This window comes from Phocoena sinus, chromosome 15 (assembly GCF_008692025.1).
Source record: "Phocoena sinus isolate mPhoSin1 chromosome 15, mPhoSin1.pri, whole genome shotgun sequence".
In the NCBI taxonomy this organism is placed as follows: Eukaryota; Metazoa; Chordata; class Mammalia; order Artiodactyla; family Phocoenidae; genus Phocoena; species Phocoena sinus.
The window spans coordinates 78470772-78494895 of record NC_045777.1 but is presented as its reverse complement, the minus strand read 5'-3'; the positions used below and the strand labels follow the sequence as shown (position 1 = coordinate 78494895).

The 24124-nt window shown below is 48.4% G+C and overlaps 1 protein-coding gene across 1 annotated transcript; it reads right to left on the bottom strand.

Annotated features, from left to right (window-relative positions):
- Window positions 1-627: 627 nt before the first annotated feature.
- RFC2 (replication factor C subunit 2) lies at window positions 628-23450 on the bottom strand. The gene is made up of 11 exons (XM_032603975.1): window positions 23306-23450; window positions 20601-20670; window positions 18156-18197; window positions 17750-17856; window positions 14123-14224; window positions 12721-12821; window positions 5402-5559; window positions 5087-5152; window positions 4282-4362; window positions 2966-3079; window positions 628-1380 (listed from the first exon to the last, which is right to left on the bottom strand). Exons 1-11 carry the CDS (start codon window positions 23410-23412, stop codon window positions 1270-1272), a joined length of 1059 nt encoding a protein of 352 aa, XP_032459866.1. The 5' UTR covers window positions 23413-23450; the 3' UTR covers window positions 628-1269.
- Window positions 23451-24124: the final 674 nt, after the last annotated feature.

Below are 24124 nucleotides of genomic sequence, written 5' to 3'. Positions count from 1 at the left end.
CCCGCTGTCGCTGAGTGTGGGAAGCTGGGGTCTCACTTTGCACAATGGGCACAAGCATCCCATCGCCTCGTAAGGACCCCAAAAGGCTCCAGACAAAAACTAAGATGGAGAAGGTAGGGAATTCCCCTGGTGGTCCAGGGGTTAGGACTCGGTGCGTTCACTGCAGGGGCCCGGGTTAGATCCCTGGTTGGGGAACTAAGATCCCGCAAGCCGTGCGCCAAAAAACAAAACAAACAAACAAAAAAAAATTGAGAAGGTATGCCGAAGTATTTTTGTGAAACTTCACCCTGCAGTTTCTGAGGACCCTAATTTTTTTCCCCCCCTCTTAATCAAAACCCTAACCGCAAAGAACCAGTGACCTTGGAGCCTTTCCTGCATCCGTTCAACCACGTGGTCTGGACACGTGTCTAACCCTGCCTGGGATTTGCTCCAGAACAATCTGGGAGTGGGGTAGGACGCTGGTGCTGGTGTAGGGCACAGAGGAAACAAGACAGGCCACGTGTTGGTAAGACTGCTAAGATGGATGATGAGTTTGTGGAAGTTCACCGTATCATTCTCTGCTTTACGTACAACTGACCTTTTTCATAATTTTTAAACATGGAAAAAAAATAACACCTTGCCAAAAAAGAAAAAGCAATTCCACAAATTAATGCAAAATTCACTGAGAAATTCTAAAGCAAATGAGTACACCCGTTTGCACAGAAAAGGCGACCTGGTGGGAGGGTCCCCTATGCCTGCCTGCACCATCCTCCTCTGTGATTCTTGCCAAGTCCTTTCTGAAGGGCTCAGGGCCCTGGGCTGTTCTGAGAAGCTGATAAATTACAACAAACCCTGCCTCACCCTGTGGGACTGTCCTCTAGGCTTCTAGAAAGATTGAGATTAGCCTGTCCAGTCTATTATCGAAATCACCTTTCTACCTGTAGGACGCTAGGGGCGTATACACAGAGACGGGAAGCCAGCTTTCCTTGTGGCCTTGCACTGCCACCCTTCTGCTGACAAAGCTGTACGGTTTTATTACTAAAATGCCAACACATGCACAGATCAGGTACTGGGCCCTGGAGCGTCTCTGGGGCCTTTCCACGCTGTCACCCCACCACGAGTCTGAGGCTGAGGGTAAACGCTCCAGGAGCAGGGGAGATGTACTGGAAGGTGACGGCAAGGAAGATGCACTCCAGGGCCATCCAAGGCAGCACTTTTTCCAAATCAGAAGGCTATGACTCCTGCCTCTCAGTGACGGGGACTCATAACCCAGCGAATGAGTTCTCTGCTCTAACTGGCCACTGGGGCCATTGTCTTCTGACACAGCCTGGCCAGGAGCCCTGCCATCTGCAGAAGGGAGTTCACACCTTCCGCTATTTTCATATGAGTGTATCCAATTTCCTGAAAAAAGAAAAAATCAAATTTAAATCTGGTTAATAAGTGAGGGAAGAAGTTTAGTTTTTAAAATCTGAACATCTAAATGAACGGTTTGCTCAAAATTGATGCAGTGAACTCAAACTCCAGCTGGAAAATGAACTCTGAGGAGTTCAATTTATTTCCTAAAAGGTTGCTGACATTTCTTTGACAGGTACTGCTAAGAAAATGAAAAAGAAAAAAAAAGCCAGACTGGGAAAAAACATTTGTAACACACATATCTGACAGAGGACTTGCAACCAGAATATATAAAGAACTCTCAAAACGCAGTAATAAGAACACAAACAACCCAATTTAAAAATGGGTAGGGCTTCCCTGGTGGCGCAGTGGTTGAGAGTCCACCTGCCGATGCAGGGGACGTGGGTTCGTGCCCGGGTCCGGGAAGATCCCACATGCCACGGAGCGGCTGGGCCCGTGAGCCATGGCCGCTGAGCCTGCGCGTCCGGAGCCTGTGCTCCACAACGGGAAAGGCCACAACAGTGAGAGGCCCGTGTACCACAAAAAAAAAAAAAAAAAAAAAAAAAAAAGGGTAGACTTAGACACTTCCTCAAAGAAGATCATGGATGTCAGATAAGCACATGAAAAAGTACTCGACATCATCAGTTATTGGGAAATGCAAATTAAAGCCAAAATGAGATACTACTATACACCTATTAGAAGGGCTTAAAAAAGACCAACTGAGCATTCCAAGTGCTGACCAGAAGGGGGATCATCTGGAATGCTCACATATTGCTGATACAAAGGCAAAATTCTATAGCCACTTTGGGAAAGTTTGGGAGTTTCCTATAAAGTTAACCCTTCGATTACCATTCAACCAAGGAATCTCACTCCTGGGAAATTACCCAAGAGAAATGAAAACTGGGGTTCATGTTCACACCAGCTCATGTACACAGATGTTTATAGTGGTTCTATTCATTGTCACCAAAGTCTGGAAACTCAAGTGTCCTTCAACTGGTGAACAACAGTGGGATGTCCACACGAGGGAACACAACTCAGCAATGAAAAGGAAGGACCCACCGACATAGGCAACAAGGTGAACAAATCCAAAAGGCATTAAGTGAAGTGAGAGAAGCCAGACATGAAAGGTTACGTGCTGCTTGATTCCACTTGTATGGCCTTCTGGAAAATTCTGTCCCCCAAATAGAAAAGAGGTCAGTGGTTTCCAGGTGCTAGGGGGGACAAGCTGACTACAAAGCAGCCCATACATTTGGGGAGATTACAGAGCTGTTCACATCTTGACTGTAGTGGTGTTTACAAGACTGAATGCTTTTGCCAACAGAATGCACCCAAGAGGCTGAATTTTACTCTATTTAAATTACACCTCAATTAATCTCACTTAAACAACAAACAAATAAACACCTCTCTCGTAAAGAGAGTCATTCCAAGGAACACTAGGTCAACTGCCTGGCAGGACTGACTTAAACAAACCCCCAGCCCCCAGGATGACCGGCCATTGACTGAGCATCTTCCAGGCGCCTGGCCTGTGAGTAAAACAAAACCTCAGCGTGGCCCACGTTCTTGACGAGAGAAGCATTGCGCTACTCTCACTAACCTTAATAAACTCCAGTTTCAAGTATTCTGCCATTTGGAAGGTTTTACACACTCGAAAAATGTTGCCAATGATGTCTTCTGGGGAATAGCCAAGATGCCACAGGTGAGCGAGGATCTAGACAAAAGAAAACACACGGAGGCCGCGTAACTGTGTGAACAAGGATACCGGGGGAAGTGAGGTCAAACCCACACCAGTCTCAGGCCCGTCACACAGCTGGGAGCAGACAGGCCATCTGAGACAGCACGAGTGCTTCTAAGAATCGGCCCAACGCAGCGGCCCTGCTGGTGGGCCGCACCCTTTAGGTCATGTGGGGTGATCGATCTTCCCAGCAGGCAGAGATAGTACTGCAAATGTGTTAAACCATACTGCAAGACGGTCTACCACCATACCCTGTAACGTCTTTATCCAAGGCTCTTAAAAAGACTTTTTAATCGTCCCAGTAAGCACCCCAGAGTGTTTGCTACGCTCTCTGAGCTGCCACTCTTATTAATGAACACCCCCGGGACGATTAGGCCTGAACAAATCCTGACCAGGGCAGAGATGACCGCAGTGGTCTCAGCCTCCTGCCTTCTCAAACCCAGGCCCCGGTTCCAACGCTCACCCCACCCCAACTGCAGGGCTTGGAGTCCTTGGCTCCCTGGGGCAAATGCAGGGGGTGGGGTTAGCCCCGTGTCCATAAATCTGACGGCGTCCTTCAGGCCACGTGCCTGGGTCTCCCTGCCTTGCACGCCAGTTTCACGAGAGGTCGAGCTCTGCCCTAAACCCACTCAGCTTGTAGCTTAGTTTGGTGGCAGCACGGGGAGGGAAACCGGCTGCAATCAGAGCGATGGCCTCAGATCACATCAGTGCCCCCCATGTGGACTTGAGGGTCACCGACACCCCAGCGATGCCCACTGGAATCTGCTCATAAGACCAGGCTCTGGGTCCCAGGATGCCCATTCCCAGGCTCTCCAGGAAGATAGAGGGGGACAGCTCCCCTCCACAAAGAGAAAGATGGCTTTTCTCTACAAAGCAAGGCATTGGGCTGTTCTTTCCTCATGTCCTAGGAGGACAAATTCCTCTTGCAGAGAATATAATTCGAGTAGAAAGGCATGACTTTGAATTCCAGGTCTATTACTTTCAAGCAGTGTGATTTAGAGCAACGAGCTTAGCCTCTGAGCCAGTTTTCTCACCTGTAGAGGGTACCCAACTCCCAGCATCAGTTAAGAATGAGATGGAGCAAAGTCCCCAGCACAGGGAGCGCCCTCTCTGCCCGGCTCAAGAAGCGAGAGGTCCCCCGCCCCTACCCCGCGTCAGGAAAGGGGGAGGAGACCCACCTTGTAGGCCTCATCGATACTGGCACTCACACAGTGCTGGATCATCTCCTTCACCAGCAAGGGGTGGGGCTCGTCACAGACCTGACCAAACAGAAGAGAGAGGCCGGTCTGGGGCTGAGGGGGGCCACCCGAGGAGGAGCCCTGGCAGACCCACGTCTGGGCAACCTAGGTACCCACCATCTTCACTTGCTGTTTACATGGAATTCTCCAGCAAACAGAACCAGGTTTGGGAATGCCTCTCTCGCCACCAGAGTCGTCACCAAATAGAGTTCGGTGTCGACCTAGTGTGGTGAGGGAAAGCCTCTGACATCATCATTACAGATTTCTCACACAAGGTGAATTCACAAGAGCCAATAAGGAATGTACACGCAAGGGGCAGCTTCAAAGCCACGAGTCACCTGTCTTACATCACTGGGAAGATGACCTGCCCAGTGGACTCTCTGAACCCACTTAAGAACTGGGAGGTCTTTGGGGGCCAATCTCCCACCTGGAATAGGAACAGGCTTGCCCTGGACAGGGCCCCCAGCCTCAGCGTGATCTCGGGCCTCTTTCCTCAGCCCCAAAATGATGAGAACATCTGCGTGCAGGGATGTGTGAGGACCAAACAGGACACACGTGGAAGCCCCGGGCCTGCCGCAGCAGCGGGCCACGTCCACCACCCACACCACACCACAGCCAAGCCCCTCCTGCTCTCCGCAGGGGCGAGTCTGTGCCCCTCCTCCCAACACCGCCCACCCGCCCTCCTCTGCTGGCCCCGGCAGGTACACGATGCTCTGTCGACTGTGATGCCCACGCCAGCTTTTACCTTAAACACATTCTCACTGTTGATGAAGCCGAATCCCGAGAAAGTGGACTGCAAGTTGTTCAATGCCTGTCGAGGAACAGAAACAAGGCCAGGGTGATCTTCAGTCTCTGCCCGCCCCATCTCCCGTCTTGGGATCCGAACTTACCCCCCTACTTGCAGGCCTGCTCCCCACTGGCCCGAGGCCCCACCAGTGTATCGGGTCAACGTTCCCCAGTCTGGCTACACTCATCCCCAGGCAGCAGTCGCCCCCCTCTCCCCCCAAACGAGGGGCGCAGCAAGCCCGGGAGGCCGGCGCCCAAGCGGTGACGCACGCACCTGCCTCATGTCACCCTGGGCGGTGAAGAGGATGGCTTCCAGGCCGTCGTCCGTGTACTGCACCTTCTCCTTCTCGATGACACAAAGCAGCCTGGCAAGAATCTGGGCGTCGGTCAGCTTGGTGTAGCGGAGGACTGCGCACCGGGACTGAATGGGCTCTGCACGAGACAGGAAGAGAGTCAGGCTCCCCAGCAAAGCACGGCGTGACCCCGTCGGTCCTTCAGTTGCTCGGAAGCAGCCGCAAGAGCCACGTGGCCCGGCCATGCTGGCACCACAACCCCTGCCCAGCAGGGCTCAAGAGAGACTTGGCAAACAGGGCTCAATTTCAAAATATCAACCAATAGTGGCCTCAGCTAGGACTGCCCAGGCTGACCTTGGCTGGCCAGGGCTTCCAGAAGGGGAATAGATCCTCCAGGATAGAGACAGCCACGTGCCACAGCCCACAGGAGAGTCAGTGCACGCGCAGGTGGACTCCTGAACCAACGGGTATGAGGCACGTCTGGGCCCTTCTGGGCAGGTCACGACCCAGCCAGTCTGGGGTGAGAACAGGGCACCTGCGTGGCTTCCTTAAGCTTCCACGGGAGATTCTGATGCCCATGAGAACCACCAGATGGACGAATGCCGGATTCTGGGTGCTATCCCTGACCTTCAGTTCAGACCATGACAACAGCATCTCCGTGATCTCCGCGCCCCGAGTGGGTCTCTGGTCCATCGTGCTCTGCTGCCCCACTGGCTTTCCTCAAAATGTGTTGACCCGTCGTCACCTCTGCCTGCCCAGGCAGACCCTTCAACTGCCCACCAAGGTCACAGTACAGACCACCTCTGACCCTGCTACATAAAATCTTCCGCAAACCTCACCCGTCTCTCCTCTCCTAAGCCCACGTGCCTCCCATGGAAAATTCGACCTGTGCTCTCCTGGCAGCTCTTCCCACCCAGGATGTCCTTTCCCAGCTTCTCCCCACTTAAATCACAACCATCATTGAAAAAGCTCTTCCCCCACCCTCCTCCTCGTGGAGCCGGCCCAGACCACCCCAGACTGAAGTGACCGCCCCTCCTTTGCTCTCACATACACTTTCAAGGAACATGTTCCTGTTCGTTTATTTGCATTAAAGAAACCGGTTACCTCCCCCAGGGATGCAGTGGACGAACACCACGACCAGGCCCCGGCCCCTCAGAGCTTCGGTTTGCCGGGGTAGAGGAGTGAGCATCAACAGGGACGTCCCCACACCCTGGGACAGGGCCAAGGAAGAGGTTTGTAGGAACGGCTCCAGGAGCCCAGCCAGAGAGCGATCAGCTCAGTGGAGGTGAGTTCTGAGCTGGGCCTTTAGGGACGAGCTTTCCAGGCTGGAAAGGCAAAAGGAACAGCACATTCAAAGGCAAGAGTGATGAAAGGGCACAGGGGCTCTGGGGAACCGTGAGGCACTGTGCAGCTGTATCACACAGGGTAGGAGGAGATGAGGCTGCGGGGAATGGGCTCCTGTGTGCTAGGATGGGGGCGGGCGTGGCTGTGTGGGCAATGAGGGACCACTGAAGGGCTCAGTGGGGGAGTGGCAGGGTCAGACCTGTGCTGAGAAGACCCCGGCAGCCAGCTGGTGACTCAGGTGCAGAGAAGCTGCAGGGACACTGCACCAGTGAAGGGGAGAAACTGAGGCCAGACCTAGAGTGAGGGAAGGAGGGGTAGGGGCTCAAGACACTGGGGAGGTGGGATGACCTTGGATCCGATTCTGGTGAGGGGCTGGCCGTGGTGGTGAGCAGAAAAGGGAGGACCTGAGATGGCTCAGGGCTTGCTGGCTTCGGGACGCACCCCCCGCCTTGTGTGAGCCCCTGATGGGCAGGGACAGAGCCTCATACAGGTCTGTAGCCTCCACTGTGCCTTGGGTAGAGGAGATGCTGTGCACATAAAATACTGTGTTCAACATCTGTCCAATGGATGAGACGTTTCAAAGAACGGCTTTCCTAAGAGTTCATTTCAATTTATCTGAAATCAGGAAGATTCATGACAGAACCTTATTTACATATTTGGCTTAACAGCACAGACAAGAGAAAGACCAATTCGAAACGGGAGTTCTTGGGACTTCCCTGGTGGTCCAGTGGTTAGGACTTCGCACTTCCAATGCGGGGAGCCTGGGTTCGATCCCTGGTCGGGGAACTAGGATCCCACGTGCCACGCGGTGCGGCCAAAAAATAAATAAAATAAAACAAAACAAAAGAAAACAAAAAAACCACAATGGAATTCTTATCTAAAAGCAGTTGATATGCAAACTACACTAGAAGTTTCCTTTCATAGATTTTTCTCTTTGGAGAAGTACCAAAAGCTGTGAATTCAGATACACGTCAGAATAAAGCAGCCACAGCCTTCCTCCAAGAAAGCAGAGCTCTCCCTTAACTGGTGTAACTCCAGGAGCTAAGGTGAGGTTGTTACTGACAGTTTCAAAAATCAGCTCTGCAGTGATTTGATCATGAACCATCTCCTCTAAAGGTAAGCAATACATTTCTTTAGAGATTTGGTTTACATGGTTCTTATATCCCTTTAGAGATTAAAAAATAATCAGAATGCTACCGATATAGACCAGAAAAATTAATTTCATGGAAAGGGAGGGCCAGACCTTTCTCCACCAATAATTGCAGTTTCAAATCACAAAACAGACCCATCCACGCATAGCCCTATGCAAAATGCACTGGGGGGATGGCTTCACAGGCGAAGTCTATCAAACATTTAGAGAAGAGCTAACACCCATCCTTCTCAAACTCTTCCAAAATACAGCAGAGGGAGGAACACTCCCAAACTCATTCTACGAGGCCACCATCACCCTGATACCAAAACCAGACAAAGATGTCACAAAGAAAGAAAACCATGGGCCAATATCACTGATGAACATAGATGCAAAAATCCTCAACAGAATACAAGCAAACAGGGCTTCCCTGGTGGCGCAGTGGTTGAGAATCTGCCTGCCAGTGCAGGGGACACGGGTTCGAGCCCTGGTCTGGGAAGATCCCACATGCCGTGGAGCAACTGGGCCCGTGAGCCACGATTACTGAGCCTGCACCTCTGGAGCCTATGCTCCACAACAAGAGAGGCCGCGATAGTGAGAGGCCCGCGCACCGCGATGAAGAGTGGCCCCCGCTTGCCACAACTAGAGAGAGCCCTCGCACAGAAACAAGGACCCAACACAGCCATAAATAAATAAATTTAAAAATTCACGACATATGTCAATATTTAAAAAAAAAAATTACGAGCAAACAGAATCCAACAGCACATTAAAAGGACCATACACCATGATCAAGTGGGGTTTATCCCAGGAATGCAAGGATTCTTCAATATACGCAAATCAATCAATGTGATACACCATATCAACAAACTGAAAGAGAAAAACCATATGATAGGGGCTTCCCTGGTGGTGCAGTGGTTGAGAGTCCGCCTGCCGATGCAGGGGACATGGGTTCGTGCCCCGGTCTGGGAAGATCCCACGTGCCGTGTAGCGGCTAGGCCCGTGAGCCATGGCCACTGAGCCTGTGCATCTGGAGCCTGTGCTCCGCAGCGGGAGAGGCCACAACAGGGAGAGGCCCGTGTACCGCAAAAAAAAAAAAAAGATAATCTCAACAGATGAAGAAAAAGCTTCTGACAAAACTCAACACCGATTTATGATCAAAACTCTCCAGAAAGTAGGCAGAGAGGGAACCTACCTCAACATAATAAAGGCCATATATGACAAGCCCACAGCCAACATCATTCTCAATGGTGAAAAACTGAAACCATTTCCTCTAAGATCAGGAACAAGACAAGGTTGCCCACTCTCACCACTATCATTCTACATAGTTTTGGAAGTTTTAGCTACAACAGTCAGAGAAATAAAAGGAATCCAAATTGGAAAAGAAGAAGTAAAACTGTCACTGTTTGCAGATGACAATACTATGCATAGAGAATCCTAAAGATGCTACCAGAAAACTACTAGAGCTAATCAATGAATTTGGTAGAGTAGCAGGACACAAAATTAATGAACAGAAATCTCTTGCATTCCTCTACACTAATGATGAAAAATCAGAAAGAGAAATTAAGGAAACACTCCCATTTACCACTGCAACAAAAAGAATAAAATACCTAGGAATGAACCTACCTAAGGAGACAAAAGACCTGTATGCAGAAAACTATAAGACACTGATGAAAGAAATTAATGATAATACAAACAGATGGAAAGATATACCATGTTCCTGGATTGGAAGAATCAACATTGTGAAAACGACTATACTACCCAAAGCAATCTACAGATTCAATGCAATCCCTATCAAACTACCAATGGCATTTTTCACAGAACTAGAACAAAAAATTTCACAATTTGTATGGAAACACAAAAGACCCCCAATAACCAAAGCAATCTTGAGAAAGAAAAATGGAGCTGGAGGAATCAGGCTCCCGGACTCCAGACTATTCTACAAAGCTACAGTAATCAAGACAGTATGGTACTGGCACAAAAACAGAAATATAGAGCAATGGAACAGGATAGAAAGCCCAGAGATAAACCCATGCACATACGGTCATCTTATCTTTGATAAAGGAGGCAAGAATATACAATGGAGAAAAGACAGCCTCTTCAGTAAGTGGCACTGGGAAACTGGACAGCTACATGTAAAAGAATGAAATTAGAACACTCCCTAACACCATACACAAAAATAAACCCAAAATGGATTAAAGACCTAAATGTAAGGCCAGACACTATAAAACTCTTAGAGGAAGACATAGGCAGAACACTCTATGGCATAAATCACAGCAAGATCCTTTTTGACCCACCTTCTAGAGAAATGGAAATAAAAACAAAAATAAACAAATGGGACCTAATGAAACTTAAAAGCTTTTGCACAGTAAAGGAAACCATAAACAAGACGAAAAGACAACCCTCAGAATGGGAGAAAATATTTGCAAACGAAGCAACTGACAAAAGATTAATCTCCAAAATATATAAGCAGCTCATGCAGCTCAATATCAAAAAGACAAACAACCCAATCCAAAAAGGAGCAGAAGACCTAAATAGACATTTCTCCAAAGAAGATATACAGATTGCCAACAAACACATGAAAGGATGCTCTACATCACTAATCATTGGAGAAATGCAAATCAAAACTACAATGAGGTATCACCTCACACCGGTCAGAATGGCTATCATCATGAAATCTACAAACAATAAACGCTGGAGAGGGTGTGGAGAAAAGGGAATCCTCTTGCACTGTTGGTGGGAATGTAAATTGATACAGCCACTACAGAGAACAGTATGGAGGTTCCTAAAAAAACTAAAAATAGAACTATCCCACTATCCCAGATATCCCACTACTGGACATATACCCTGAGAAAACCATGATTCAAAAAGAGTCATGTACCACAATGTTCATTGCAGCTCTATTTACAATAGCCAAGACATGGAAGCAACCTAAGTGTCCACTGACAGGTGAATGGATAAAGAAGATGTGGCACATATATACAATGGAATATTACTCAGCCATAAAAAGGAACGAAATTGAGTTATTTGCAGTGAGATGGATGGACCTAGGGTCTGTCATACAGAGTGAAGTAAGTCAGAAAGAGAAAAACAAATACCGTATGCTAACACATATATATGGAATCTAAAAAAAAAAAAATGGTTCTGATGAACCTAGGGGCAGGACAGGAATAAAGACGCAGACATAGAGAATGGACTTGAGGACACGGGGAGGGGGAAGGGTAAGCTGGGACAAAGTGAGAGAGTAGCATTGACATGTATACACTACCAAATGTAAAGTAGATAGCTCGTGGGAAGCAGCTGCATAGCACAGGGAGATCAACTCCATGCTTTGTGACCACCTAGAGGGGTGAGATAGGGAGGGTGGGAGGGAGATGCAAGAGGGAAGAGATATGGGGATATATGTATACATATAGCTGATTCACTTTGTTATACAGCAGAAACTTAACACAACATTGTAAAGCAATTATATACTCCAATAAAGATGTTTAAAAAAAAAAAAGATAGCACAGCTACCTTGTTTGATACCACTCAGTTGTTAGTTAGGGGAGCAGGGATTTGATTTGAAATCTGTTTGCTTACGAAGTTCATGTTGTTTCCAGTTAAGCTGCTGATCTGGAAAGTTGAATATTATTTGGTAAAATCTAGACTCTGTAGTTTCCCTACTCTTGCCATTACCTGTAGATAGAATTTTGACTTCTAGGATATTGTTCATTTCACTTTTACAGTAAAATTTATAATAAAAATTTAAATTAAAAAAAAATGCACTGGGGGGTGGGGGCAGTTCTTTAAGTATAACACGGCTCCCGCCTTCCCAGACCTGTCCTACCACTGGTAAGGAGACAAGCAACATACGCGGCCATAAATCAAGACCTTTTAGCACAGTTTCCTCCACTGCACCATGGGTGTCTTGAAGGTAGAGAACGTTTCCTGTTAAATTCTGTCTGCTCTGCACTAGCCCGGTGCCTGACACCTACTAGGAACAGAGTAGATGTTTGTGGAATAGATTCATGACCTGGGGAAGGTCAAGGGCCACGAGCCCACTGGGGCTGGAGTCAATGACTTTGGGGGGCATCATGGTCAGTACCACGCTTGTCTGGGTGGAGGAGCCGGACGGCTGAGCTTACACAGGCTGGGGGTTAGCGGGGCGGATGTGAGGCAAGGACAGAGGGACAAGAGAGCTGTGAGAAATAGTCAGAGAGAGAGTGAAAAAAAGCTGGGCTGTGCTCACAGTCTGTATCAGAAAGGGAAGGATGTGAAACCAGCAGGAAGTTGAGACACTGAGGCGGGAGGGCTCAAAGCAGTGAGGAACAAGACAGACTGCTGGGAGGGAAGGGGGGGGGAGGGAGGGGGCTGGAAGGACCAACGCCAGGTCAGGAAGATGAGCGTGTGAGGTTTCACAGGGGAGGCAACTCCTGGTAACGACAAAACCCAGCATGCAGACACACTGTGTGCCAAGTGCTCCGGACACACAGAAAACGCAAGAGCACATCTGCGCGGGGGCCGTGACCGTGACACTGCTCACGGGATACCAAAACATCACACCTGCCTGTGATGCAAGAGTCAGGCAGACCTGGGGTTCCGAGCCCAGCTCTTCGGCTTGCTGTGAGACTTTGGGCAAACTATTCAACCTCTCTGAGCTCCATGTTTTTTTCATCTCTAAGGTGGAGCTGATAATACCTCCTCATAGAATTATATAAGATTAAATGAGAAAGCGGACTATACAGTGCTCAGCCCACGGCAGGCGATCAAAAAGCCCCTTCTCTTCTGCTGCTAAAGAGCCAACGTGAACAGCACGTGGACCCCGAGCCATGCAGAGCTGACCCTCACCTATGATTTTATCCGAAGCATTACAAGCAAGAGCGAAGCGGGTCGTTTTGGAGTAGATTTCCATGGTTCTCCTCAAGGCTTGCTGGGCTCCATCAGTCATGCTGAGAAGAAAAACACAAGGGGCGGTTTGCAGCTGGGACCCAAGGTCCACGGGACACAAATCCCCTCCTACGGACCCTGGGAAGCCTACACTCCTGATTGGGCATGCTCAGTCTCTCTCCGGGACCCCGTGTGGGTCTCACGCAGACAGGCTGCACACGGACAGAGCAGAGGCCCTGCAGGCAGGCTGCCTGGGCTCACCTCAAAGCTCCTTCATCCAGTCCTGTGGGACCTTTAGGCAAATTATCTGAGCCTCAATGTCATCGCCTATAAGGAGATAATGCTACTGCCCACCTCAGAGGGTTGTTATGACAATTAAATAAAACAGTAACGTGTAAAGTGTGTAGCAGAGCACCTAGCATAATGCAAATGCTTACAGATACGTGCTGGATCAATGTTAGCGGCTCTTACTGCTGTAAATAATGTTACAGTAAAATGGTTAAGGTGTATCCCCACTGTGGAACAAAATGGAACAGAATACAGCAATTAAAACCTATGTTCAGGGCTTCCCTGGTGGCGCAGTGGTTGAGAGTCCGCCTGCCGATGCAGGGGACCCGGGTTCGTGCCCCGGTCCAGGAAGATCCCACATGCCGCGGAGCGGCTGGGCCCGCGAGCCATGGCCGCTGAGCCTGCGCGTCCGGAGCCTGTGCTCGGCAACAGGAGAGGGCACAACAGTGAGAGGCCCGCATACCACAAAAAAAAAAAAAAAAAACAAAACCTATGTTCACAACAAGATTACAATAACATGGAACTCTGCTTTTCGCGTTAAAACGCAAAACCAGGATACAAAAATTATAATTATTATCATCTCAACTATGTAAAAATGCACAGTGTAGAAAAACAGGAGATAAAATAAAGCAAGAAATTACCCATATCTTTAAAAGTTTCTTCAAAGAACATGAGTTACTGTTATTGTTGTAAACGGCGCTTAACATTTTTTCATTTATACTGGTAATGATCGTGCAATGTTGTGAATGTACTAAATGCCGCTAAATGGTACACTTTAAAATGGCTGAAATGGTAAAGTTTCTGTTAGATATATTTCACCACAATTTAAAAAAATCATTTAAATTATGCATGTAAGTGATGCTGGAACAAACACATTAACTGTCTTAGACAAATGCTTGTAAATTACTTAATTAAGATCAGGTTTAGGGCTCAGGCCTCTATTAAACCTCTTTTGAAGATGTGATAAGCAAATCTGTCACAGAAGTGCAAAGGTGAGAGCTTTTCCTCCTGATTTAATACAGCCAGATAAAAGACTTAGAGATCAAGGTAAAAAATTCTTGGCAAAGCACTCTACCTGTCTGCTTCATCCAGGATGATGATCTTGTGTCTCCCTTTGGGAAGGGTGACTTTCTGTTGGGCAAACATTTTGATTTTGTTCCTCACAACGTCAATGCCCCTGAAACAATGAGCCACAATATTATTGTCACCTTCTGAGACCAATTCACTCACCTTCACGGGGACTTTTAACCCTCAGGACACCATCATGGACCCAACTTTAGTTTTTAAGTTTCTTTTTGGGCAATCTAACTATTTATAAGGATTGTCATTCATTACTTTTATTCCTTCTTGGAGGTCTTCAGAAGAACAAAGGAAAAAATTTACTTACTTTTTAAAAACAGAATGAAACTCATTTTATCTTGCAATTATCATACGGGTCCATTGGATTCTTTATAATCTAAGATACATTTTGGGGGTCTCAGTAATCTTATGCTTCCTATATCTTAAAATGTTTGCTACTTCATCATCCTAGTACTTATTTCATCATTACTCATCAATTATTCCCAACTATGCTAAAAAAGACAAAAATAAAATGAAAGAACGATGGCAATGCTTAGAAGATCGATGCAATATTCGGAAAAACTGTTACTACTGCCTCATCCTTCGGTTTTTTGTTTTGTGAGGTACTACATTATCTTTCTGGAAGATACAAAAGTAGTTCAGATACACCATCTGAAAGCTTTCATTGACCACAGCCAAAAATTCAAAAATTTTCATTTTCTACCCATAATGTCACAGAGAAAAGAAATGACAGCGGAAGATGTTTCATCATTATAAGACAAGTCAGAAAATGAAGTAGAGAGACAGCAGGATTCTAGACTCTGATGATGCTGATGGTGAAATAGATCACATAAACAAAATTTTAGACTATGAGTCTTCAGATGCCAAAATCCTCCATGAATTTTCTCAAACTTAAGAATCAAGGTGTGAACATATTTCTAAGGACAAAAACGAAACATATTTTCACCCAGTTAGTCACTCAACAGGAAGTACTTAGCTCTCCAATGTCTTGTGACAAGAACTTGGACCATCCTGTTTTGCTAAAAGAACATGTGACAGGACTTCCCTAGTGGTGCAATGGTTAAGAATCTGCCTGCCAATGCAGGGGACACGGGTTCAAGCTCTGGTCTGGGAAGATCCCACGTGTCGTGGAGCAACTAAGCCCTCAAGCCACAACTACTGAGCCTGCGTGCCACAACTACTGAAGCCCATGAGCCTAGCGCCCGTGCTCCATAAGAAAAGCCACTGCAATGAGAAGCCCGAGTGCCACAATGAAGAGTAGCTCCCGCTCGCCACAACTAGAGAAAGCCTGAGAGCAGCAACAAAGACCCAACACAGCCAATAAATAAATAACTGTATTAAAAAAAAAAAAAGAACATGTGACAGTATTCGTTCATCTTTGATATTCGAACACCCACATTTACAGGGTACAGTTTGTAAGTGATCAAAAGCTGAAGGCAGGTGTGTATAATAAGGTTCCTGGAAGGAAATAGATGATAAAGGAACCAAAAAAAGCCATTGTATGGATCCCTCCAATAAATCTAAAATTGAAAGTATTTGCAATTATGGGCCATTCTCTCTTCAACAAAGTTAAGAGCCACCAAAATTTTCTGCTGGTATCTGCTATCTGGAATCGGCATTTACAAAACGGCTCAACTGCAGGCGTGTTCATGGCATCCAATGAGCTGTTAGTTGCATTCACACGACAGAGCCCGTTTCAGGTCTGTATACATCATCAAAACCAGGAAAACGTTGCAGAGGAGAGAACCACGTCCTCAGGGAATAAGCAAAGGCAGACTTTGCAGACATTTTATTCAACAGGTCCTCATTTTATAATCCTCTACTATCCCATGTCTAAAAAGTAAACTGGGGGAGTTCCCTGGCAGTCCAGTGGTTAGGACTCGGCTCTCTCACTGCCATGGGTGGGGGTTCAATCCCTGGTCGGGGAGCTAAGATCCCACAAGCCACGCTGTGCAGCTGAAAATAAATAAGTAAATTAATTAATTAATAAAAGCAAAAAGGTTAAGATGGTAAATTAAGTAGGGACTTCCCTCGTGGCGCAGTGGTTAAGAATCCACCTGCCAAGGCAGGAGACACAGGTTCGATCCCTGGTCCAGGAAGATCCCACGTGCCGCGGAGCAACTAAGCCCATGTGCCACAACTACTGAGCCTGCGCTCTAGAGCCCATGCTCTGCAACAAGAGAAACCACCGCAGTGAGAAGCCCGTGCACCTCAACGAAGAGTAGCCCCCGCTCCATGTGACTAGAGAAAGCTAGCGTGTAGCAATGAAGATCCAACGCAGCCAAAAATAAATTAAAAAAAAAAGTAAACCAGCAGCCCACCTCCATTAGGATGGTTACTAACAACAGAAAATAACAAGTGTTGGTGAGGATGTGAAGAAAAGGGAGCCCTTGTGTGCTGTCGATGGGAATGTAAAATGGTGCAGCCACTATGGAAAACAGTACGGCGGTCCCTCAAAAATTGAAACATAGAATTACCAAATAATCCAGTGATTCCATTTCTGAGTCTATATCTGAAAGAATTGAAAGCGGGGTCTCAAAGAGATATTTGTGCACTCCTGCTCACAGCAGTATTATTCACAGTTCATAATATTCAAAAGATAAAAGCAACGCCAGTGTCCATTGTCAGCTGAATGGATAAACAAAACATAGTGGTATATACCACTCAGCCTGAAAAAGGAGGGACATTCTGACACGTGCTACAACATGGAGGAACCTGAAATATGCGTGAAATAAGCCAGTCACAAAAGCACAAACGCTGTATGATTCTACTTGTGTGCGGTTCCTAGAATAGTCAATTCATAGAGACAGAAAGTCACATGGTGGGTGCCAAGGGCTGGGGGAGGGGAATGGGGAGTTGTTGTTTAATGGGTGCAGAGTTTCCGTTTGGGAAGAAGACAACAGTTCTGGAGATCTGTTGCACAACAACGTGAATGTACCCAACGCCACTGAACTGTACACTTAAAGATGGTGAAGATGGCAAATTTTTTTTTAATAAATTTATTTATTTTATTTATTTATTTTTGGCTGTGTCGGGTCTTCATCACCGCGCACGGGCTTTCTCTAGTTGCAACGAACGGGGGCTACTCTTCATTGTGGCAGGCAGGCTTCTCATTGCGGTGGCTTCTGTTGTTGCAGAGCACGGGCTCTAGGCACGCGGGCTCAGTAGTTGTGGCACGTGGGCTCAGCAGTTGTGGCTCGCGGGCTCTAGAGCACGGACTCAGTAGTTGTGGCACATGGGCTTAGTTGCTCCGCGGCATGTGGGATCTTCCCGGACCAGGGCTCGAACCCGTGTCCCCTGCATTGGCAGGCGGATTCTTAGCCACTGCGCCGCCAGGGAAGTCCCAAGATGGTCAATTTGATGCGATGTGTATTTCAGCACAATTAAAAGTAGTTTTTAAAATCTCCATTAAAAAAAAAAACTAAACCCATAAGTCAAGTGCTTATGATGCCACATCAACAAGCCAGCAATCCCCATTCTCTTTCATTGGAAAGATGAAAGGAAAACATAAAGCCAGCAAAACAAGCTCTATAAGCGCTACAGAGACCTGAAAAATGTGGTTTCTATAACAGCTCAAAATGTAAAACACTCGCCACCCTTCAGGCCTAACTCCCAGGTGTACCTGTCATTTGAGGCATTGAGCTCCAAAACGGCATCCTTGAAGGCCGGGCCCAGCAGGGCTCGTGCCAAACACAGGATGCTGGTAGTTTTGCCGGTTCCTGGGGGGCCCTAGGAATGAGATCTCCAGTAAGTGCTTCAAGCCAACAGAATGAACATAACGAGAACTCCCGATTTACTGCTCACCACTCTTTGTGCTCAGCCCCCGCCTAGAGCCCTCCCAACCCATAGCACACACCAAATCAATACGGCAACCAACCCGCAGGCCTGACCAGTGGGAGGTGGGAATGGTATGGGCTCTGGTGGTCATGGGCTTCTCTGAGGAGGAAGCTCTGTACATGAGAAAGCGCTTAAGAGGGGGCGAAAACGAGCCTCCAAGATGTCCGACAGGGCCAGGACCCAGTACTCACAGCAATGATGATATTGGGCACATTCCCTTCTCTCGAAAAGACCTGAAGGAAGAAATGCTCGTTAAAACTGGTTGATCTGCAAACTTGAGGAGCCAGGTCTCCCCAACCACACAGGCCCGTGTAGCAAACATGGCTACAACCTGTTCCATGTGGATGCCCCGTGGAACACTCAGGTCCACACACTCAAAACTGAATTCAACACTTTCCCCTATAAACCTGAGGTCCCCCCATGTTTCCCCTTCCATGGACTGTCAACGGCATCAACCCTCCCGCCCACACCAGGAACCTGGAGGTCACCGTCATCCCTGACTGGCCTTCTCCCTCACCCCATGCAGCCCCTCAATGACAAAGGCTGGGCCCCTCTTGCTCCTTTATCTGGAGACCACTTCCTTCTCTTCAGCCCACTGCCACTTTCTTAGCCCGTGACCTCTTTTGTAAAAATTATTTTTTTTTAATTTTTATTGGAGTATAGTTGATTTACAATGTTGTGTTAGCTTCAGGTGTGCAGCAAAGTGAATCAGTTATACATGTACATATATCCACTCTTTTTTAGATTCTTCTTAGCCCATTACCTCTTGCCTGCATTGCTTTCAACAGGCCATTGGCTGGTCTCCTTGCATCTAATCTTTTTTTTTTTTTTTTTTTTTTTTTTTTTTTTTTTTTTTTTTTTTTTGCGGTACGCGGGCCTCTCACCGTTGTGGCCTCTCCCGTTGCGGAGCACAGGCTCCGGACACGCAGGCCCAGCGGCCATGGCCCACGGGCCCAGCCGCTCCGCGGCATGTGGGATCCTCCCGGACCGGGGCACGAACCCACGTCCCCTGCATCGGCAGGCGGACTCTCAACCACTGCGCCACCAGGGAAGCCCCTTGCATCTAATCTTGCCCCACTCCAATCCATTTCCCATACGGTAACATAACCAATTTTCTAAAATACACATCTCTGAAAACACTCTTACCTGACTGGAACTCTTGGATGACTCAAACCCTTAAATCTGGCTCGCGAGGCCCTGCCCACCTCACCAGCTCACCCCTCCCACTCCCCAGTACATGTGCTCTACAGCCTCGTTACTTGGTAGGCTCCACAGACCAGCAGCATCAGCATCTCCTGGGAGCTTGTCAGAAATGCAGACTCTCTGACCCCACTCCAGAACTACCAGATCAGAACCTGAATTTTGACAGCATCCCCAGGCGATTCGTATGCCATCCATGTCGGTAAAGCACTACTCTGTATTCCACTCAGATGGCATTCCCCACCCCCCACCGCCATAGAATAAGCTATGCTCTCTCTCACCTCCGGGCCTTTGCACATGCTGTTCCTGCTGCCTCCCCTCTCTCCACCCCCGACCCCCCAAGTCTGGCTGACTCCCACTCACTTAGCTTTGGTGTCACTTCTTCCGTTTGGGAATTAGGACTCTGTAAGCAGGTTAACTCTTCCCTGAACTAACCCACATGCCCCCACAGCCCCTGTACGTCCCCTGGCGGAGTGCTTGTCACATGGCCTGCCGACTTTAATGCTGCCCCGGTTCAACTGTAAATCCCACGCAGAACTGGGCTCAGGTTTAGTCTGTCCACCATTATATCAACAGTTCCTAAAACCGCACCGTAACTAGCCCAGAGAAGATATTCAAATATTTGCCAAATGAATACTTCTGTAAAATAAATAAATACCTTGGTAGCTATTGAAGTCTAAGCCCCAGTTACTACAGAGACCGCCTCTGTCATGTCTCAGATAGCTGGGCTTCCAGATTCTGCCTAAAGACCTCTAGGGCTGGGAATTCAAAGCTTCCTCTACTGCTGACCGTTTCTGCTTGCTCCCGGTTTGTGTCATCCTGAAGTCGGTTGCCTTGTCACTTAGTTGCTTTAGGCAGGGCTTAGCAATTATGATGGAGAGGAAGGTGGGGGGAGTGGGGGTAGTCCACCCTGAGACCTGTTTTCATAAGCTCCCCTAGCTAAGAATGGTTTTCACATTTTTAAAGGGTTGTTTAAAAAATAAACAAAGGGACTTCCCCTGGGGGTCCAGTGGTTAAGACTGCGCTTCCACTGCAGGGGGCGCGGGTTCAATCCCTGGTAGGGGAACTAAGATCCCACGAGCTGCACATGCGGCACGGCCAAAAAAAATACAGAGAATATTTGACAAAGACTTTATATGGTTTGCAAAGCCTAAAATATCTATTCATCGGCTTTTGCAGACAAAGTTTGCCACCTCTGCTCTTGAAGAATACAAAACAAGTCTGATAAGCCCTCTCCAATGAGCCAGTCCTTCAAACATCTGAAGTTTCCCACCCTGTCTTCTAGATTCCTCTCCAAACTGAATGTCTCCCATTCCCTTAATTCTTCTGGATTTGTGGCCAGCCCCCAGCTCGCTACCTTGGCTGTCTTCCTCCAAATGCCTTGAGCTTATCAAAGTCACAATAATGAGATGTAAGATCCTCTTTTAAAAACTCACCTCCAGCCTGCTCACTGTGTCTTCATTCCCGACAATTTCATTCAGCTTTACTGGTCTATATTTTTCAACCCTGTTTTTAAGAAAATGCATAAAGATGTTGACACGGCTATTTTCACGCTACCCAAAAGGAAGCACTAAAGGGCAATTCTGGGAGCTTTGTCAGAAGATGATATACAGTCAATAAAAATACATCAAATGGTTGCAGGTTTTAAATTTAGAGAGATGCCCGAGTGCCATCTGAAAAGTCAAGCGCGTGAGAAGTGTGCACCAAAGACTTCAAACCCGCCACAGCAGAGAAACACCTGCTGCTGCTGGAGAAGGGCCAGAGCAGGCCATCTGGAGAAATGTGACACTGTGTGGCCACACAGTCTGCCCATCACAACAGAGGTCCAGCGCACGCAGCACTGACACCATTTGTTCTGACAGACATGGATGCAACTGGGCCCCTTCTCATCCTTTAACTGCCAGTGTCTGCAGACTTGTGCCAGGTGCCCAGCACGGCTGACTAGACAGAAACCGCAGGCCTATCCTGTGATCCTACTAGGCTGTGTGGACTGGACAGCCTAGTGGCCTTTTCAGACCAATACTTCTACTAAGCAAGCTATGCTATGAGAGAAAGTGACTTTCTCTGGCTCTGAGAATAGAAGTGGAACTAGATTTGCAATGATTTGACCGTCAGGCTTCCTCTGCCTTTATTACAGTCCCTGATTTACTCTTAGCTTGTACTCCCTCCAGGTACTGGTTTTGCACCAGAAGGAGCTGCGTGCAAAGCTTTTTTGCCGCATACTGCAGAAAACAGAGACAGCTCTCTTCCAAGGTCTGCAGATGGGGCATGCTTGTTCCTCCTCATTTATTCTTCATGCTCAGCCCCCTCCAGGTGCCAAGCGGTGTGTAAGGAGTTAGCACACTCAACGGGAAGAAGGTAGAAGGTGCAGACATGAGCAAAACATAGTTCTTGCTCTCAAGGGCTTTCCCACTAGAGGGGAGATACAGCTTGGCAAATCCCACTAAAATGCTAAACTGCTTATGAAAACCACAGGCTGTGGAAGCCCAGAGGAGGGAGGAGTCGCCAGCTGGGAATGTTTGGAGCTGAAATCTCAGCTAGATTTTGTTCTGTTTAAATAAATTTATTTTATTTATTTATTTTTGGCTGCATTGGGTCTTCGTTGCACGGGCTTTCTCTAGTTGCAGTGAGCGGGGGCTACTCTTCGTTGTGGTCCATGGGCTTCTCATTTGCGGTGGCTTCTCTTGTTGCAGAGCACGGGCTCTAGGCGCCAGGACTTCAGTAGTTGTGGCACACGGCCTCAGTAGTTGTGGCTCGCAAGCCCTAGAGCGCAGGCTCAGTAGTCGTGGCGCACGGGATTAGTTGCTCCGCGGCATGTGCGTTCTTCCCGGACCACGGCTCGAACCCGTGTCCCCCGTATTGGCAGGCAGGTTCTTAACCACTGAGCCACCAGGGAAGTCCCTCTCAGCTACACTTTGAACAAGGCAAACATACTCCTCCTTCAGGACCTTCATAGCTGCTCCCTGACTGAAAGCTCTCTCTGCCTCCATGGCCACGTGGCTTCTTTCCTGAATTCAGGTCTTTACTCAAATATCATCTCATCAGAGGCCTTCCCTGACCACCATAGTGATTTACTCCACAGAAGCTGTCAGCATCAAATATATTCTATGTCTACTGGTTCATTTTTTACTTTGTCTTTCTCTATCAAATGTAAGCTCTGTGACAACAGGATTTGTTTCGCACACTGAAGTATCTTAAGCATCTAAAATAGGGTCGTGTGAAAATTATAATGCAAACCACATATGTAACCTTAAACTTTCTCACAGTCACATTTAAAAAGGTAAAAAGAAAATGGGTGAAGTTATGTTACTAGTATAGAGAACCTAATATATTCAAAATATCATTTTCAACATGTAATCGATATAAAAATTACTAATGAGCTTTTTTAAAACTAAGTCCTTGAAATAACGGCGTGTATTGTACACTTACAAGCCCATCTCAATTCGGACTAGCATCCATGTGGCTAGTGGCGGGGGGACTGGGTAGCACAGCGTAGATATTCCAGTAAGCTATACTGCCCATCATTTAGGTATCTGGTCTCGCCAAGAAGAGGGGTGGGCTGGAGGGATGGGAATACGCAGCGGACAGGGAGGAAACCATTCCCACGCCCGGTGGAGAGTCCCGAGAAGTGCGCACAGGGAGTGGAAACCGAGTGGAGCGCCTGCCCTACACCTGCGCCTGTTGGCAGGTGACTTCCCAAGTCACCTTTCCTCCCAGCTGCCCAGGATGTTGCTATTTAAAGTGAGCAAGCCACGGAAAACAGGCGGGTGCCTTCACACCATCCCGATTCCGGATCTGCGTCCGACACTTCCCGCCGAGCGACCATCAGAGTCGCGGCTGGCACAGCGCCTGGTGCACCGTGGGTGGTCGCAGCGAGCGGCTATTATCACAATAAGCATTGTTCTGACCAAGACCCCGCTTCCAGAGTTCAGACTGGTCACTCTCCACACCCGGTGGGCTTAGCGACCCACATCCCTTGCCTTCTTCAAATAATAATCTACTGGACACCACCCCGGGGCCTCCTGCTCCGCTCAGGTGACCGCCAAATGAGCTCCCGCCCCTGGTTACCCCGGGACACACGGCCCGCCACTCGCCCACCCACATGCCCAGAGAACCCATCGTTGATGGCCTAGATCCTCACCACGGCAGCTCGTACTGGCCGGCACTGCCGGGGGCCTTGCTGGGGGCCGGGTCAGGGTCCTGGGCCCCGCACTCGCCACTGCCACCGCCACTCTCCTGCGCCTCCATTCTCCCGCCGCCTCTTCCCGCCTCCAGAGACCTCACCCCATGACGCCATCACGCAGGCACCGCCCCTTGCTTGCGAGGGACTCTGGGCGCGAGCGGAAGCCTTCTGCCCGCCCCTTTCTGCGCCTGCGCAGAGGGCACTGGCCTGGCGGGGGCGCTAGTTGCTATTGACGGCAGTTGCTATGGGAGACCTGGTGTACGGTCTGGGTAGTGAGTGGAAGGCGAGACCGGACCGCATCGCCTTCCGAGAAGGCTGGTCGCTCCAATAAGGGACGTTCGTTGGTCTTCGTCTTTGTGAGATTTGTCGGGGAGGCCCTCTCTGTGCGGCCCGTGGGGAACCGCTGCACGGAGGCGGGGCCGCACGCCAGACAGGCCTGGCAGGGTGGGAGCATCCTGCCCGGTGCAGGGAGAAGCCGGAGCCTGTGGACATTGCGCCCAAACGCAGGACCTGACGGCGGACACAGACAGGGACTGATGTCCAGCGGTCCTGGACGGCGGAAGGCCGGAGCCGAGCCCTTGCCCACTTTTCCCGATTGCTCAGAATGTCCCCATGCGGAACACTAGCTCCCATTGGGTGGGCTCCTGCACCCTGGAACTTGACGTTTATTATCAGGAAATTCTCATAATGCTACAAAATGGGAATTACTCTCATTTTGCAGAGGAGGAACTGCCCCTCTGTAAAATATGAATCAGTTTCATTCCAGAAAAATAGATA

Bases quoted from the DNA above. Each gene is read 5' to 3' on its own strand.
- RFC2 (XM_032603975.1), bottom strand. From the start codon at position 23,412: ATGGAGGCGCAGGAGAGTGGCGGTGGCAGTGGCGAGTGCGGGGCCCAG. The intron at 5,153-5,401 runs GTGCGTGCGTCA...GTTCCTCGACAG, and splicing joins CCCAGGGTGACATGAGGCAG to GCATTGAACAACTTGCAGTC. The intron at 4,363-5,086 runs GTAAAAGCTGGC...CTGTTTGGTCAG, and splicing joins ACAGTGAGAATGTGTTTAAG to GTCTGTGACGAGCCCCACCC.